Source organism: Paramacrobiotus metropolitanus, unplaced genomic scaffold (assembly GCF_019649055.1).
Source record: "Paramacrobiotus metropolitanus isolate TYO unplaced genomic scaffold, Prichtersi_v1.0 Parri_scaffold0000472, whole genome shotgun sequence".
NCBI lineage: Eukaryota > Metazoa > Tardigrada > Eutardigrada > Parachela > Macrobiotidae > Paramacrobiotus > Paramacrobiotus metropolitanus.
Window position 1 is genome coordinate 3,758 of NW_026570692.1, and position 12,494 is coordinate 16,251.

Consider the following 12,494-nt stretch of genomic DNA (forward strand, 5'->3'; position numbering starts at 1 on the left):
ACCGTGTCAATTTTGTTTAGGACGTCTTTTCTGTCTATCTGCACTCGTACTTTTCGATTTTGCTATTTGGCCAGGTTTAAAATCCCAGCTAGAATGTCACCCTACCCGGAAATGGGCTACCTGCTCCACGATGAATAATAATAATAATAATCGAGTCAAATCAAGCATTATTTCGTAGGCGTGCATTTTGCCCGGTTAGAGTGTGTATATTGGATGCACATTTTTCCCGTACACCAACTCTGTGGTACAAGATGTGCGAGCCACTACAGTACACATCTGACCTAACACTATGATATTTTCACTACGAAGTACATATAATGAAAGCCTGAAAGCGACTATTTTAACATGCGAAAGTTACTAATCCAAAGCCGTTATTTTGCGGAAGCAATAACAATTCAAGCAGATTTTTGAAATTTTTCCTTAAAGCGCAGCGATGCGTTCCCCTAAAATGACTAAAGTTCTGTGGAGTGTTTTTTCCAACAAATTCAACCTTTCTTGAAAAAAGAACAAGCTTTTGAACACCCCAAGTTACTTTCTTTTATTTTTAAAGGATACACAACCCTTTTTCACAAAAACGCTTCACAAAGTGATGAAACTGGTACCTACGAGCACTTTAAATTTCAGTTTAAAATCATCTGCTCGTGGTCGCCGAAAATCGCTTCTTGCCATTTTGGAGCATAGTATGCTATACCAGTTGAGGTCATTTTTGGCATGATCAGGTACTGTTGTAAAACAAGTATATTAAAGTGTATGTGTTCTTTAACTTTTTTAATTTTAAAGTTTAAAATGCACCAGTTTAAATTTTGATGTATTGGATGCGATAAAGGAAAAAATATGCTATCTGATAGCACTTTCACTTATGGCGTAACTATGATCGTACAATTAGCGATTTAGTTGAAAGTAACGGACTTTTATGTAATTGTTATAAATTAGTCCCCCTTAAAGGAGGGCTCTCGGGCTCCCGGGGCCAGAACAACATAGCATAACATAGAACCACAATGCATCTAAATAACATGCGGGGCGGTGCAACTTGCGCGTGTGGCTACAGTAACATAGAAATAACATGAGAGTAACAAAACAATAATATAAGAATAAGGGGAGAAAACGGATGATTTAAAAAAACACAGAAACCATAAAATAACATAAGTATCCTTGGAAAAACTTAACATAAGAAACTTGAGAAATCGAAGAAGTCCAGCCCTCCAGGTCAACAACGTCAGTCGTCAAGCGAAGCAATCCAAGTTTTGAAGTCCGAGCTTAAGCGCGGGCTGTAGCAGAACCGCTGAACATAAAAGGCGTTCCCATTTATGAAGTTCAGAAGTTAGGAGGTGTAACTCATAACGAATGACGAGAATAGTTGAACAAGTGACCCTATCGAAAATAATTTGCGCTCGTGTCATTGAATAGACGTTGCACTTTACGATTTCGCTCCCGTTATCCGCGATTTTTTCTCTTGAAGCTGATATGATCTTGGGCAATAATGCTCACCATCAGTATAGCCTAACAGAACGAGACCACCATGGGTGCATTTCAATCGCTTCACACTCGGAAGACCTCACTGATTCCGTAGATTGCCACTTTGCTCCATGTGGATATATCAACGCACCGCAGATCCACCTCCTCCCACACTTTTGGTCTTCCGTCAGAGTGAAATCCGCTGAATCTGCACAACAAGATTTAGACAGTAGACGCCCTTTCAAACCAATCAGAAAGCAACCCTCGGCTAGGTTTCCAACAGCAAAAGAAATAAGTACTACGTTCGCTACATGATGTTCGCTACCTCGTTCGTTCGCTACATGATGTGTCATTGTAGTTTGTACTTTGTAAGTTTGAAGCTACCTATCAAGTATCAACTGCACTTGCAGCCACAGGAACCGTTACGCGTAGTCCTGGTGGGAGACCTCATGTTTACCATATACGAAGTAGTTCAGATGTTCGAACTCCCTACGTCTACGTAACTTACGTAAGGCACGCTGCAACGACTGCTGCTAAGTTCTAACACTGAGAGAGCGGAAGCTGGTACCGTAGCTAATTCAGCTCCGGTACTACCGTCAGGCGTGCCGAGGGTATACGAGGCCTGGCGCTTGTCTTTGGAATATGAGAGAATGACGCGAGATTAACGGGACTGCTGACCAGTGACCACCATAAAATACTGTACTTACTTGCAAGTATTATATAAATTCCGAATAAGCAGGCGCTAAATTACAAAATATAAGATTACTGTAGGCTTTTTGCTGTAAAGTGTAACCTACGTTCAGTAAGTAAGTATTGTACTGGTACATACTTAATTGCTTCGATATAACTTATGTAAGCAGGACTACTACAGTGCATAGTGCTATCACGGGGTAAAGGGTGCTGAGTGAAACTGGCGAAAAATTCAGTACTTATTTTGCGTCATACCTCGTTAACATTTCTCGAAAGACAAAAGAAATACAGTGGGCAAAACGGCCATCAAGTTGTAAACGTGTGGCAGTGATTTACGGACGATCCATAAAGGCTATGCACAACTTTTACAGACAGAAAGTCATAGCAATATTTTACGCTGGTTTTGAATCTGCAATTTGCTTTTTGAAATTCCAGAAAACATCCGAGTCGAGTAAAGTAGTAGAAATGTGGTTTGAATCGGGCATGTATACTTACATAGAGCCCAGGCAGGCAGCGCGCTAGCGACAGTTTGTCTGCGCCCTACAACCGCACTCACTCCGACTTATATAAGGCTCACTCATAATCATAATTCGACTTGTGCAGAAATCATAATTTCATATCAAATCGATAACGAGCATGGAGAGCATAAAAAACTAGTAAGAAAATGTGCAATCCGTTTTGAAATATTCCAAGCGGTCGAGGCTGTAGGTCGTGCCACACGTTTGTGCTCTCAATTACAACTTGATGCCTTTGACGAAAACATGCCGAAAAGTAAGTACTCAATTTTTATACGCCTAACTTCAGCTTCACTCAGCACCAGGTTCTACCCTTTACACCGTGGTATGATTATCATGGCCTTACACATTACAATAATCAAATGGAGACTACAGCAACATGTCAAACAGCGGAGACTGCCACAGCCCGAAATATACGTACAAACTGCCATACGAGTATAAATAAACAAAATGATCTCTAACCAGGGTCCGGTCACCGGCTCCCCCTTAGAAAAATCTCATTTTTTGTTTAACGAGAAGTTATACCGTTGCCAGAGCGGTCGGCTCTGAGCTCACGTCGGTCGTACGGTTGGACCGCCTGATGGAGCTGCCGAGCCGCTCTTGTGCAGCCGATCTCCATTCATCGGATTCCACCGATTCATTACGACGGATTTGGCCTCAGTGAAAGATCCTAGATTTTCACTTCTGTGTTTTTCTGTTTTCTTTCGCTGATGTTTTTTCTCACGATGATTGATGTTTTGTTTACGATCTAATAAAATACGATTTTATTCGATCTTGTGTTTCCGTCGTCGATCCTCGCTCACATAAACGTATCGCTCAGAATCGCACTCCTTTCACCGTGCTCGTGGTCTGAGCGGCAAAATCGCTTGGGCGAAAAAACTGGCTAGAGAATGCAAAATTTCTATGAAATCCGTGCACATACTTATTGAGCTGTAAAAATCCACCTGCGCCTGCACGGTGCAGCACACAGAAAAATACAGAAAGTGCAATCGTTTCAAATCCAATACGGGCGAAATCTCTGAAAATTTTATATAGCTAAAACATTCATTAAAAATTGAAGATCAGTTAACGGGTAAGTTTGCAGTGATAACATGTAATACAGCAGCCGCGCCTTGGAACATAATTTCTCAGTAGTATAACCAGAAGTATGGGAATATGAATGGGAACATTGTACTGACAATACAATACATACGGTTGTATTAAATACTTAAATTGTTTTTGGCCACGCCCACTGGACCATTGCCGGTGAAATTAATTTTTTTATTATTACCAGTACCAAATCTGTCTTCAAACAAAAAACGAAATTTTGCTGAGGGGCGAGCCGGTGACCGGGCCCTGGTAAGTCAAACGCTTGAAAGACGCTTTCTTCGTCGTACTTACAATAGAAGGTAGTTGCGAATGCTCTGCCAGTCATCGGGATAGGAGAGTGTTCGCAACCAGCGCGCACGGACAGCCACGACCTTTGCTAGCATTTCTTCCGTGACCGGTGGGAAGTTATCGTTCAAGGCGCACATTAAGCGACTGGTCATGTGCATCTTGCTTTCGCTGCAGGGCAGAAGCAGCTTCGGAATGGTGATTTGCAGCTGGTCAATGGCCAGCTCCTGCGACTCGTGTGACAGGCGCAGCATGCAGTTACGCTCGTGCGCTGGCAAGGGACGAGTAGTAACGCCGGAATGTGGCTCATAGTAGAAAGATTCCTCAAAGACTTCATACATTTGTCGACCGAACAGGTTGGCAACTTTCCAGTTTTGTAGCAAGATAAAGGTGCAAATGTGCTTATGGAGCGTTATATCACTCGTCACTCCATGCTTCAAACGCGACTGTTTTTCTCGATAACATCCTATTGGTTTGAGGTTAGTGTGGTCTTTCAGTACAAGTATGGGTAATTTAATTTCCATGACATCTAACAACCGATGCAAAAAATAATAGCTGTCTGGAGGAGGGACAGACAACAAAGTGAGACTGACTGTCGTTGTGTTAATTGAGCGGCTGAGTAGAGATGCCGCTTTGAAGCAGTTATCGCCGTCTGCTTTTAGATGAAAACAGCTGTCCAACGAGATACTGATGTGCTTCATAATGCTAGAGCTGCTCAGCAGCAACTGCCATAAGGCGCAAACCCTACGAAAAAACAGACACTTTGCACAATAACGCAATTAACGAGCGACACGCAACAACAATTGTGCAAACAGTAGCCGGGTCAAAATAAAAAAAAATGGCGGGAAAATCTTCCCGGTTGAGTTGCTACCGTTGAGGGTGTCTATTGCCGTGCGTATAGCCGTGGCACTTTGTACTGTAGTGTGTACAACACATACAATGCGAGCAAGAAAGGAAGCTACGGGTTTAGGGTATGCGTTGTAGCGAAGACAGCGAAAACCGGTTTGTACAGCTAGTACGCGCACAGACAGCCACACTCATACGTGTGTAAGTGAATGCGAGCGGATTTACCCACTCACACACATGTGCGCGATCGATCGATACAGCAAGGCAGCACTCCGCTTGCGCTTTTTGGCAGCACCGGAATGCGCTGTCTTCAGTCTATTTATAGTCACAACAGAGAGGCTGCATTGATCAACCAGCCTCAGCGGGCAAAAAAGGCTGTTCGCTGGCTTTTTAACATAGACCGTAGCCTCCTCATTTAGTCAGATTGTATGTTTACATGTAGTTGCCCAATTTCGGTTATCGGCGTTTGAAACGTTAAAAGTCGATGTACTTAACGTCAAGTACATCGACTTTTTGTCTTAACGTTGTAATCTTCAAAGCCTGATTTCTTGACTTTAAGGGCCTCATTTTTCCTTTAACGGCCGATAGGGTTGCCTTGAAAAGGTCACCCAGAATATTACCGCATGTAATTAATGCCTGAATAAGCGGCTCACATACAAGTTCAAATCCAAAGCATAAGGAAGCAACTGCACAAATTTAAATGAAATGCAGCGTACCCTCGGGTGACCAATTAAAGTGGTGACTTGTAATTAGGTTGTAACTTGTAACTACTTATTCTTTTAGATTTCCGTTATGGGGCTCATCCCAACCATTATTACCGTTAGTCCGCGAAATAAGCCCTACTTCGATTTATCTGTTTTAAAAACCATTGCTCCTTAATTTGTAAAAATACGGTATCGAGAAAAACAAAATGCTTTCCTTGTTCGCTCTCTTTCGGAAATTATTACAGATAGTTAGTTCGTTGGATTATGAGTTTCACACCGGCCTGAGAACGGACGAGTCGGAGCTTGGGCGAAACTGAGCACATAGTCCAATCTTTTTTCGAAGTGGGAGACACACACAGCTAAAAATGACTTATTGCGGAGAAAGAAAAAAACCGCCTCAAACTATTAGTTTTACATGGTTCTTCATAGCAACTGCGCTGATATTCAACAAATGTCTGTTAGAAAAACTTAGCTTAACAAGGAAAATGCACCGATGGGTGCATTGGAAGACTAGAGCGCAGCGCATATGTATTTTTTAAAACAGTTTTTCGAATTTATGTTTTCTGGTTGCTCACATTGCGAAGTACTTCCAAAATATTTTTATATGCGTTGTTTAACGAGTACGAGCAAAAATCGTATTGCAAAAACATTTGATCAGGTACTACATCGTGCGGTGCGGTCTTGTTCTGTACGAGAATTACAGCACTAAGTCTTATTTTCTGATTTAGACGTTTCCAGTCGTCAATCACCGGCGTAATTTTCTAAGCACACGTGTAGTAGCCCATGAAACGCTTCGAACTATTAGTTTTACCTGGTTTTTAACAGAAATTTCGCTGATCTTCATATGTCTGTTAACAGAACTTAACATAAAAACAAGTAAATCATTACTCGTACCACTAAAACCCCTTTTTGGGTTTCGCTCCGGTCTGCCGATGCACGCCAACGTGCATTTTTCTAGTACTATTTTTCTAGTAAAATATGGGTGTGAAAACGGAAAGGTTTGAAAAGGAGCCGAATACCATATTTTTCCAAATTCGAGACTCTTTCCGACTTATAAGCCCGTCGCGCGAAATACAAACCCCGTCCGGCAATCGGAGACCGGGACTAATAATACTTGGCTAAATTTAATACTGTAGTTAATTATTTATTAGTGGTAAAAATAATCGATCGGGGCGTAGCGAAGGCTGGTTCCAGACCTTGGCAGTTAATTTTAACTATTTACTAGTAACTTAACGCGAGTTGTTTTCGCGTTATAGAGTTATGTACGAGTATAACTTAACTCTTTAGCGTAACTCGCTCAGAGGAAAACTTAACTCTAACTTAACTCCCATAAAAAATTCTATATATTGTCTATGGTAGCGTAACTCGCTGTTTAACTCGAAACTCGGTTTTCCTGCCGAAATAACTTAATTCTTAGCGCAACTCGCACGCTCCCTGTAACTCGTAACTCTAACTGTGGGTCGACTGCCCAGGTCTGGAAGGTTCTATACAGATACGTACATCGGAAAAAAGAGGAAATTTTTTTAAAAATTGTTACACTAACTGAAAACAGTTTGTCTGGAAATTTCAGACTGAAAATGAACTGTTTTGCAGCCATTTGAATTACTGTTCAGAGTACAGACCGGGTGATTGATTCCCTGCTCATTTGAAAATTTCTTTTGGGAGGTTCTATTTTCTGATGTTCTATCACCCGAAGACGGAGCCGCAGGCGACGTCACGTTACAGCAACACAATTTAGACAGTAATTATGCATGCGCCACTTTTCCTCTGCCCGACGTGATCGAAAAAAAATTCATTAATCAAGGTACGGGTAAGTAGCTACAATGTATGTATGCATTTGCGTAAAGCCATTATTATTTTAAAACTAATGTCGTAATACTTAATAAACAGCAGTGTTAAAATTAATGCACTATACACCGAATAACATTTGCGTTTTTCGGTGACGGTGACCATTGTCATCCCGATTTAAAAGCTGCCACTGCCAGTGAGTTTCAACTAGCAAGTCACTTGCAACATTATCAAGGCCAGCCTTTTTCGCGTCCGATATGAAAAAATTTCAAAGCGCAAGTATTTTTTGGTAAAATTATCCTGGCTGGCTAGCTTGCTTTAAACAGCATATTCATTTTGCATAATACAAGTATAAGAAAACCTGCGACCGGCCGGCCGGTGCTGTTAAGCTGATTTTCTACCCGTTTGCGTCCCTCTTGCTAGAGAAAACAGCCATGACGACAAATATATCCATAGTGAACCTCTGTACCATAGTAAACTTTTATTTGTCCGCAACACAGGTGATACCGCACTAGGCCGGCACATACAAACCTGTCTGCGAGTACGTACGTATAAGTACATTCGTACCGGCTATTTCGAAGTCGTCAACAGCGCCCGAAGATGATGAAGAAGAGACATACGCTGTAAGCAAAGGTTTTCTGAAAGGCATGCTATCTCACTCTTGCTGCGTGAACAGTCTTGAAAAAGAATCTACACATTTATGCCAGGGACGTCTTCGTATGGCTCCAGCACAGCAAAACGGTGTCGCTGTTGATTTTGAAGTCTCATGCAAAAATCCTGCTCACAATGAAATTAAAAAATCCTGCTCACAATGAAAGTATCCAACATTACATCCAGTGGGTGGTGATCGAAAATTTTTCGCTGCCATTGTCACGAGTGTTAACCGCTCCTTTACTTGGACTGAAAAGACCGTGATAAAAGTTTTAAATTTTCGACAATTCCCTGCACGGCTGCACCTTTGTTTTTATGATATCACAACGATAATGATTCCGAATGTTATTTACGTTAGATATAGATGTGCCATGATGGTAAATCTAGTCGGAGTCGGACAGATATGGTTAAGTGGAGCAGTTGCTCAAAGCTTCTATATGCTAATTATTTGACGCGTCAGAGTTTTTATACTTTTTTCGGCGATAACGCGGCAGCCGGATATAGCGCGCACATTTTAGGGCTGATGCGCTAAGCTCAAAAACCGATTAAGAAACCGATCCGATTACAGTAATGTTTTTTCATCCTGATTCATGTGACCGCACCTCCCGAAAGCGTCTATTGGGCAATCTGAAACACTTCCGGTTGCACAAAATCTTAATCGCAATCGGTTAAGCAAAAGCGATTAAGAAATTTTCGGAATTTTCTTAATCGGTAAAAGTCTTAATCGGTTAGCGATTATTTTGGGGTTGTTTCGCTAGCCGTTACGAATCTACGATGTCTGACGGCCTAACTAGGGATACTGGTCCGGGGCGCTTTTTCGGGGTCCATATTGCCGAATTTTTCGTTTGGCTTCGGGAAATTTTCGTATCGCTTGATTTTAAATCGCTTTTGCGCACCTGTTGTGATTAACCGATTAATAAACCGATTAAAAACCCGAGCGATTAAGACATTTTCTGGAGAAAATGTCTTAATCGGAATCGTAATCGCTTCTGAAGATGCTTAGCGCATCAGCCTGTTTGAGTTTAAATCGATAATTGTTTTGAGCACTGAATGCATTAATGTACAATACAGAACTGTTTACGAGCCGGTTGTGATGGTTTTTCTCGTAAGAGGAGTGCAAACGGGTAGAAATTCCGCCTGACTCTGGTGAGCACGTTTCGACAAATTTTACGGGCAAACAATTGTGCCGGTGTTCTGCGGCCAAGTGATGGCCTTCAGACTAATGAACGAACTTCTGACTTGCAGGCAGGCCCGCGTTGGAGGGGCGGTGGGGCGGCCGCCCCCCTCAGTTTCAGTTTGTCGACGCCGGGGGGGCCGACTTCAAGATCTGGCGCAGACGAGCCGCCAGGGGGGCGCTTTAAATTTTTAATAATTTTTGATTTTTTTCGAATTTTTCAAAAATAAATAATGCGTTTTTTTCAATGTTTTAGGTTTTACGTTTTTTCAATTTTTTTCATTAAAATTATTTTTAAAAAACAGTCCGCCCCCCGGCGGATTTCCCAAAATTTGGCCGCCCCCCGGCGCTTTTTGAACTCCACGCCGCTCCCCCCCCCTACCCAAAAGATGCCAGCGCGGGCCTGCTTGCAGGCAAGTGCAACTTCTAATACAACGGAATAGGGTTCAAACTGCTACTTCCGTAATACCGATCATGACCCTTCCAAAGAAAGTTCTCCAGCACCGTTACTGTCTTTCGAAGATATACTGTGCTGTAGTCACAAGTTAGGCCACAGAGTGCGGAAATTTGCACACAAATTGCTCGGTGTTCAAGGCAGCGTGTGTAATGCCCAGCAGGGAACGACAGCCGCCAGGCCAAACAGTGGTCGAAGTTGTGACCGCCGCTACAGTATGCCAGCGGGAATACTCGTATATTCCGTACCGTTTGGCTTTCATTTGAGAATGCAAGTCCAAATGCGACAAGATGTCGTTCAACAGCGAAGGCGTCAAATCGCGGATACAGGCAGTCAGCATCAATGCACCAACTTCGCTACCTAAGGAAGCAGAACATATTAGTCTCACTCAATCTTCAACTCCCTGCACGGGCTGGCAACCCCGTGGAGAGGGGGAGTGTTTAAAGCAGCGAATAAGAAAACGTCTCCCAGTTCAAGTTAAAAACGAAGATTGAGAGTGATTTCCAGAGCTTTGCGCGTCCGGAGTTGTTCTTTTACGGAATAAGATACGCAAAATTTTAAGTTGGTCTGAGAAAATTTCATTTCATACATTTTAAAACTGTTTTCTTATGACAACGTACAAATATCCGCGATAGGATGAAAGAAACAAAAAATTTACTTTTGAAAAGTTTTACTTTTTTTGAATAGCTATAATGAACTTCGTTTTATGGAAATGCACGAAATAAATTTGTGCCTGTCTATGGCATCAAAAGTTGAAAATTCAAGTTAGTTTGGTCGGGGTGCGTCCACGGTGAAGCTACACCAGCTATATAGCTGGTCTACGCCGTAGACCGAAGTTGCAACTCTGATGAGTACAGCGACCAATCAAGCCGAAAGGCGGGGCCAATTAGCTCCACGGAGTTGCAACTCCCTGCGGGGAGTTGAAGATTGAGTGTAACTATTAAACTAACTGTTAGAAAATCCATGTACTCGTAATTCACCATAGTTTATTTGATAGAGTTTTGTTGTGTGAGCGGAGAAGCGGCTCACGTACAGCGAAAAAATATTTCAAATGATTTCAACGTATTGCGCCGTGGTGCAGTGGTACTGCCTACGCGGATCTAACGACGTAGCCGGGGTTCGATTCCCCCATCGGCGCCTTTTTCAGCCGTTTCTCGGTTTCCAGTGGATAGCGCCCTGCTTATTTGTTGGTTACAACTTTCAGCTGACAACGTCTCCGGAACTATCTTTCGAAGTTTTTACCGTTTCTATGCTTGTTAAATAGTTGTTGCAAATGCAAAATTTTAGGACTGTTTTCGTCCAACCTAACGAAGTTGTGACGGTTTGTCGCTTGCAAAATATGCATTATGTTTTAGAACGTTTCTCTACGTAGTGTTTCGGTTCGTTTAAATAGAAAATAATAAATACTACATGTTGCGCATTTTAATTAAAGACAGGAGCGCCTAAAGAGCTGCTAACTGGCAACTGCTGTATGCTGCTAACCCGGTTTGCAAGGGATATGTTCGTTTGGGCAGAATACTCGATGTGATACAGGCGGCAGATCTGTACGGCTGATCATATGCCTTTCCAGGACGTTCGATAACATTTCAGCCATCCATTGCGTGGGTTTCGCGTCTGTTGCAAGACTGACGATGACAAACAAGCAGCCATCCTGTTCGACGCGCAAATGAAATCGGCAACAGTCTGTCCAATATTCCCTTGTCAATGCCATTCTAGCTCGAAGAGCATCACGAACATGCTTGATGATACGATATTTATCGGATGGATCACTTAGAACGGCTTTGGCCTGGCTAAAAGGGATGAAATGCTTGGTATACAGCAAACGGCTCCGGCGATCCAGCAAGGATGGATTGGATGGTAACTCACTGGCAACCTGACTTTCGTGAACCAGTTGATAGAAAGCCTTGCGTGCAGGGGCGTTCGTATTGGAAATTTCCGTTCTAATATAAAACATCCAACACCCCAATGCACAACCCGTAAGGTTATTCAACATAACGGCTGGCCGGAATCGAAACGGTCCGTTATCTTCATCCCGAAGTGCCACAAAGATTTGAACATTTTGGAAATCTTCCCTGGAACAAAGCTCAGTGTCTCAGTAGGATGGCAGTGGCCAGACGTCTTGCATGTGCATCCATCGAGGCTCGACCAGTGTGGAATTGAAGTGAATGAAAGAGTATTCGCCCACGATATCCTGAATGTATCCTAACCACCACGTGTCGTGGCAGCTGCGAATGGCAACAACGTTACGATAGCTGATTTGACTGGTATCCGCCAGTAACGGCTGATACCGCGGCATCGCTTCCAACGAATCCAGAGAGGTCTAGAAAAATTACAAGCACGAGAATAATACGCACGAAAACAAAGTGAGACAAAATTATGAAATTGCAAGCTGGAACACTAAAAATGTTGACACGATTTCGCTTGGCGCCATTGTTAACGAGGAACTCTGCCATTGTTAACGAGGAACTCTCGATTCTTCGAAAAACGTTTACTGGGTAGCTTATGAAATTGTCTATCGAATAAGCTAAAGCAGTTTACATTATGTTAAGAAGTTTGAGAAGAACAAACCAAAAGCAGAGAGGGCTATTTTGTTCGGCCACCCGTTAAAGCGGTTGTCAAAAGTTGGACACAAGTTATAGACCCTTGTCCAGCATGCTTTTTTTAAATTTAAAAATAAACTTCAAAAATTTTCAAATTCGTTTTCAAACTTGAAAAAAATTATGGAAGCCTGGATCGGTGTAAGAATGCTGTTCATGGGTATCTGCATTTACGTGCAAATTATGAAGGAAATCAGGGCATAATGAGACTGGGTACACCTGAATGCATTTACTAGTAAGTAAGAT

The 12,494-nt window shown here is 42.4% G+C and overlaps 1 protein-coding gene across 2 annotated transcripts; it reads right to left on the reverse strand.

Annotated features, from left to right (window-relative positions):
* Positions 1-1,437: 1,437 nt before the first annotated feature.
* On the reverse strand, positions 1,438-11,961 carry LOC129602448 (uncharacterized). Of its 2 annotated transcripts, none has more exons than XM_055501464.1 (4): positions 11,134-11,961; positions 9,900-10,011; positions 4,041-4,778; positions 1,438-1,663 (listed from the first exon to the last, which is right to left on the reverse strand). In XM_055501464.1, exons 1-4 carry the CDS (start codon positions 11,642-11,644, stop codon positions 1,540-1,542), a joined length of 1,485 nt encoding a protein of 494 aa, XP_055357439.1. In that variant the 5' UTR covers positions 11,645-11,961; the 3' UTR covers positions 1,438-1,539. The 2 variants fall into 2 exon arrangements, with proteins under 2 accessions (XP_055357439.1, XP_055357440.1); XM_055501465.1 differs by lacking the exon at positions 1,438-1,663 and adding an exon at positions 3,434-3,543.
* Positions 11,962-12,494: the final 533 nt, after the last annotated feature.

What these genes read in the sequence shown, in the direction of transcription:
- LOC129602448 (XM_055501464.1), bottom strand. Translation starts at nt 11,644, where the DNA reads ATGTTGAATAACCTTACGGGTTGTGCATTGGGGTGTTGGATGTTTTAT. An exon ending in ACATATCCCTTGCAAACCGG is followed by an intron (nt 10,012 to 11,133) that starts GTTAGCAGCATA and finishes CTGCTTCCTTAG; the next exon opens with GTAGCGAAGTTGGTGCATTG. An exon ending in TCTCAAATGAAAGCCAAACG is followed by an intron (nt 4,779 to 9,899) that starts GTACGGAATATA and finishes GTTTTTTCGTAG; the next exon opens with GGTTTGCGCCTTATGGCAGT.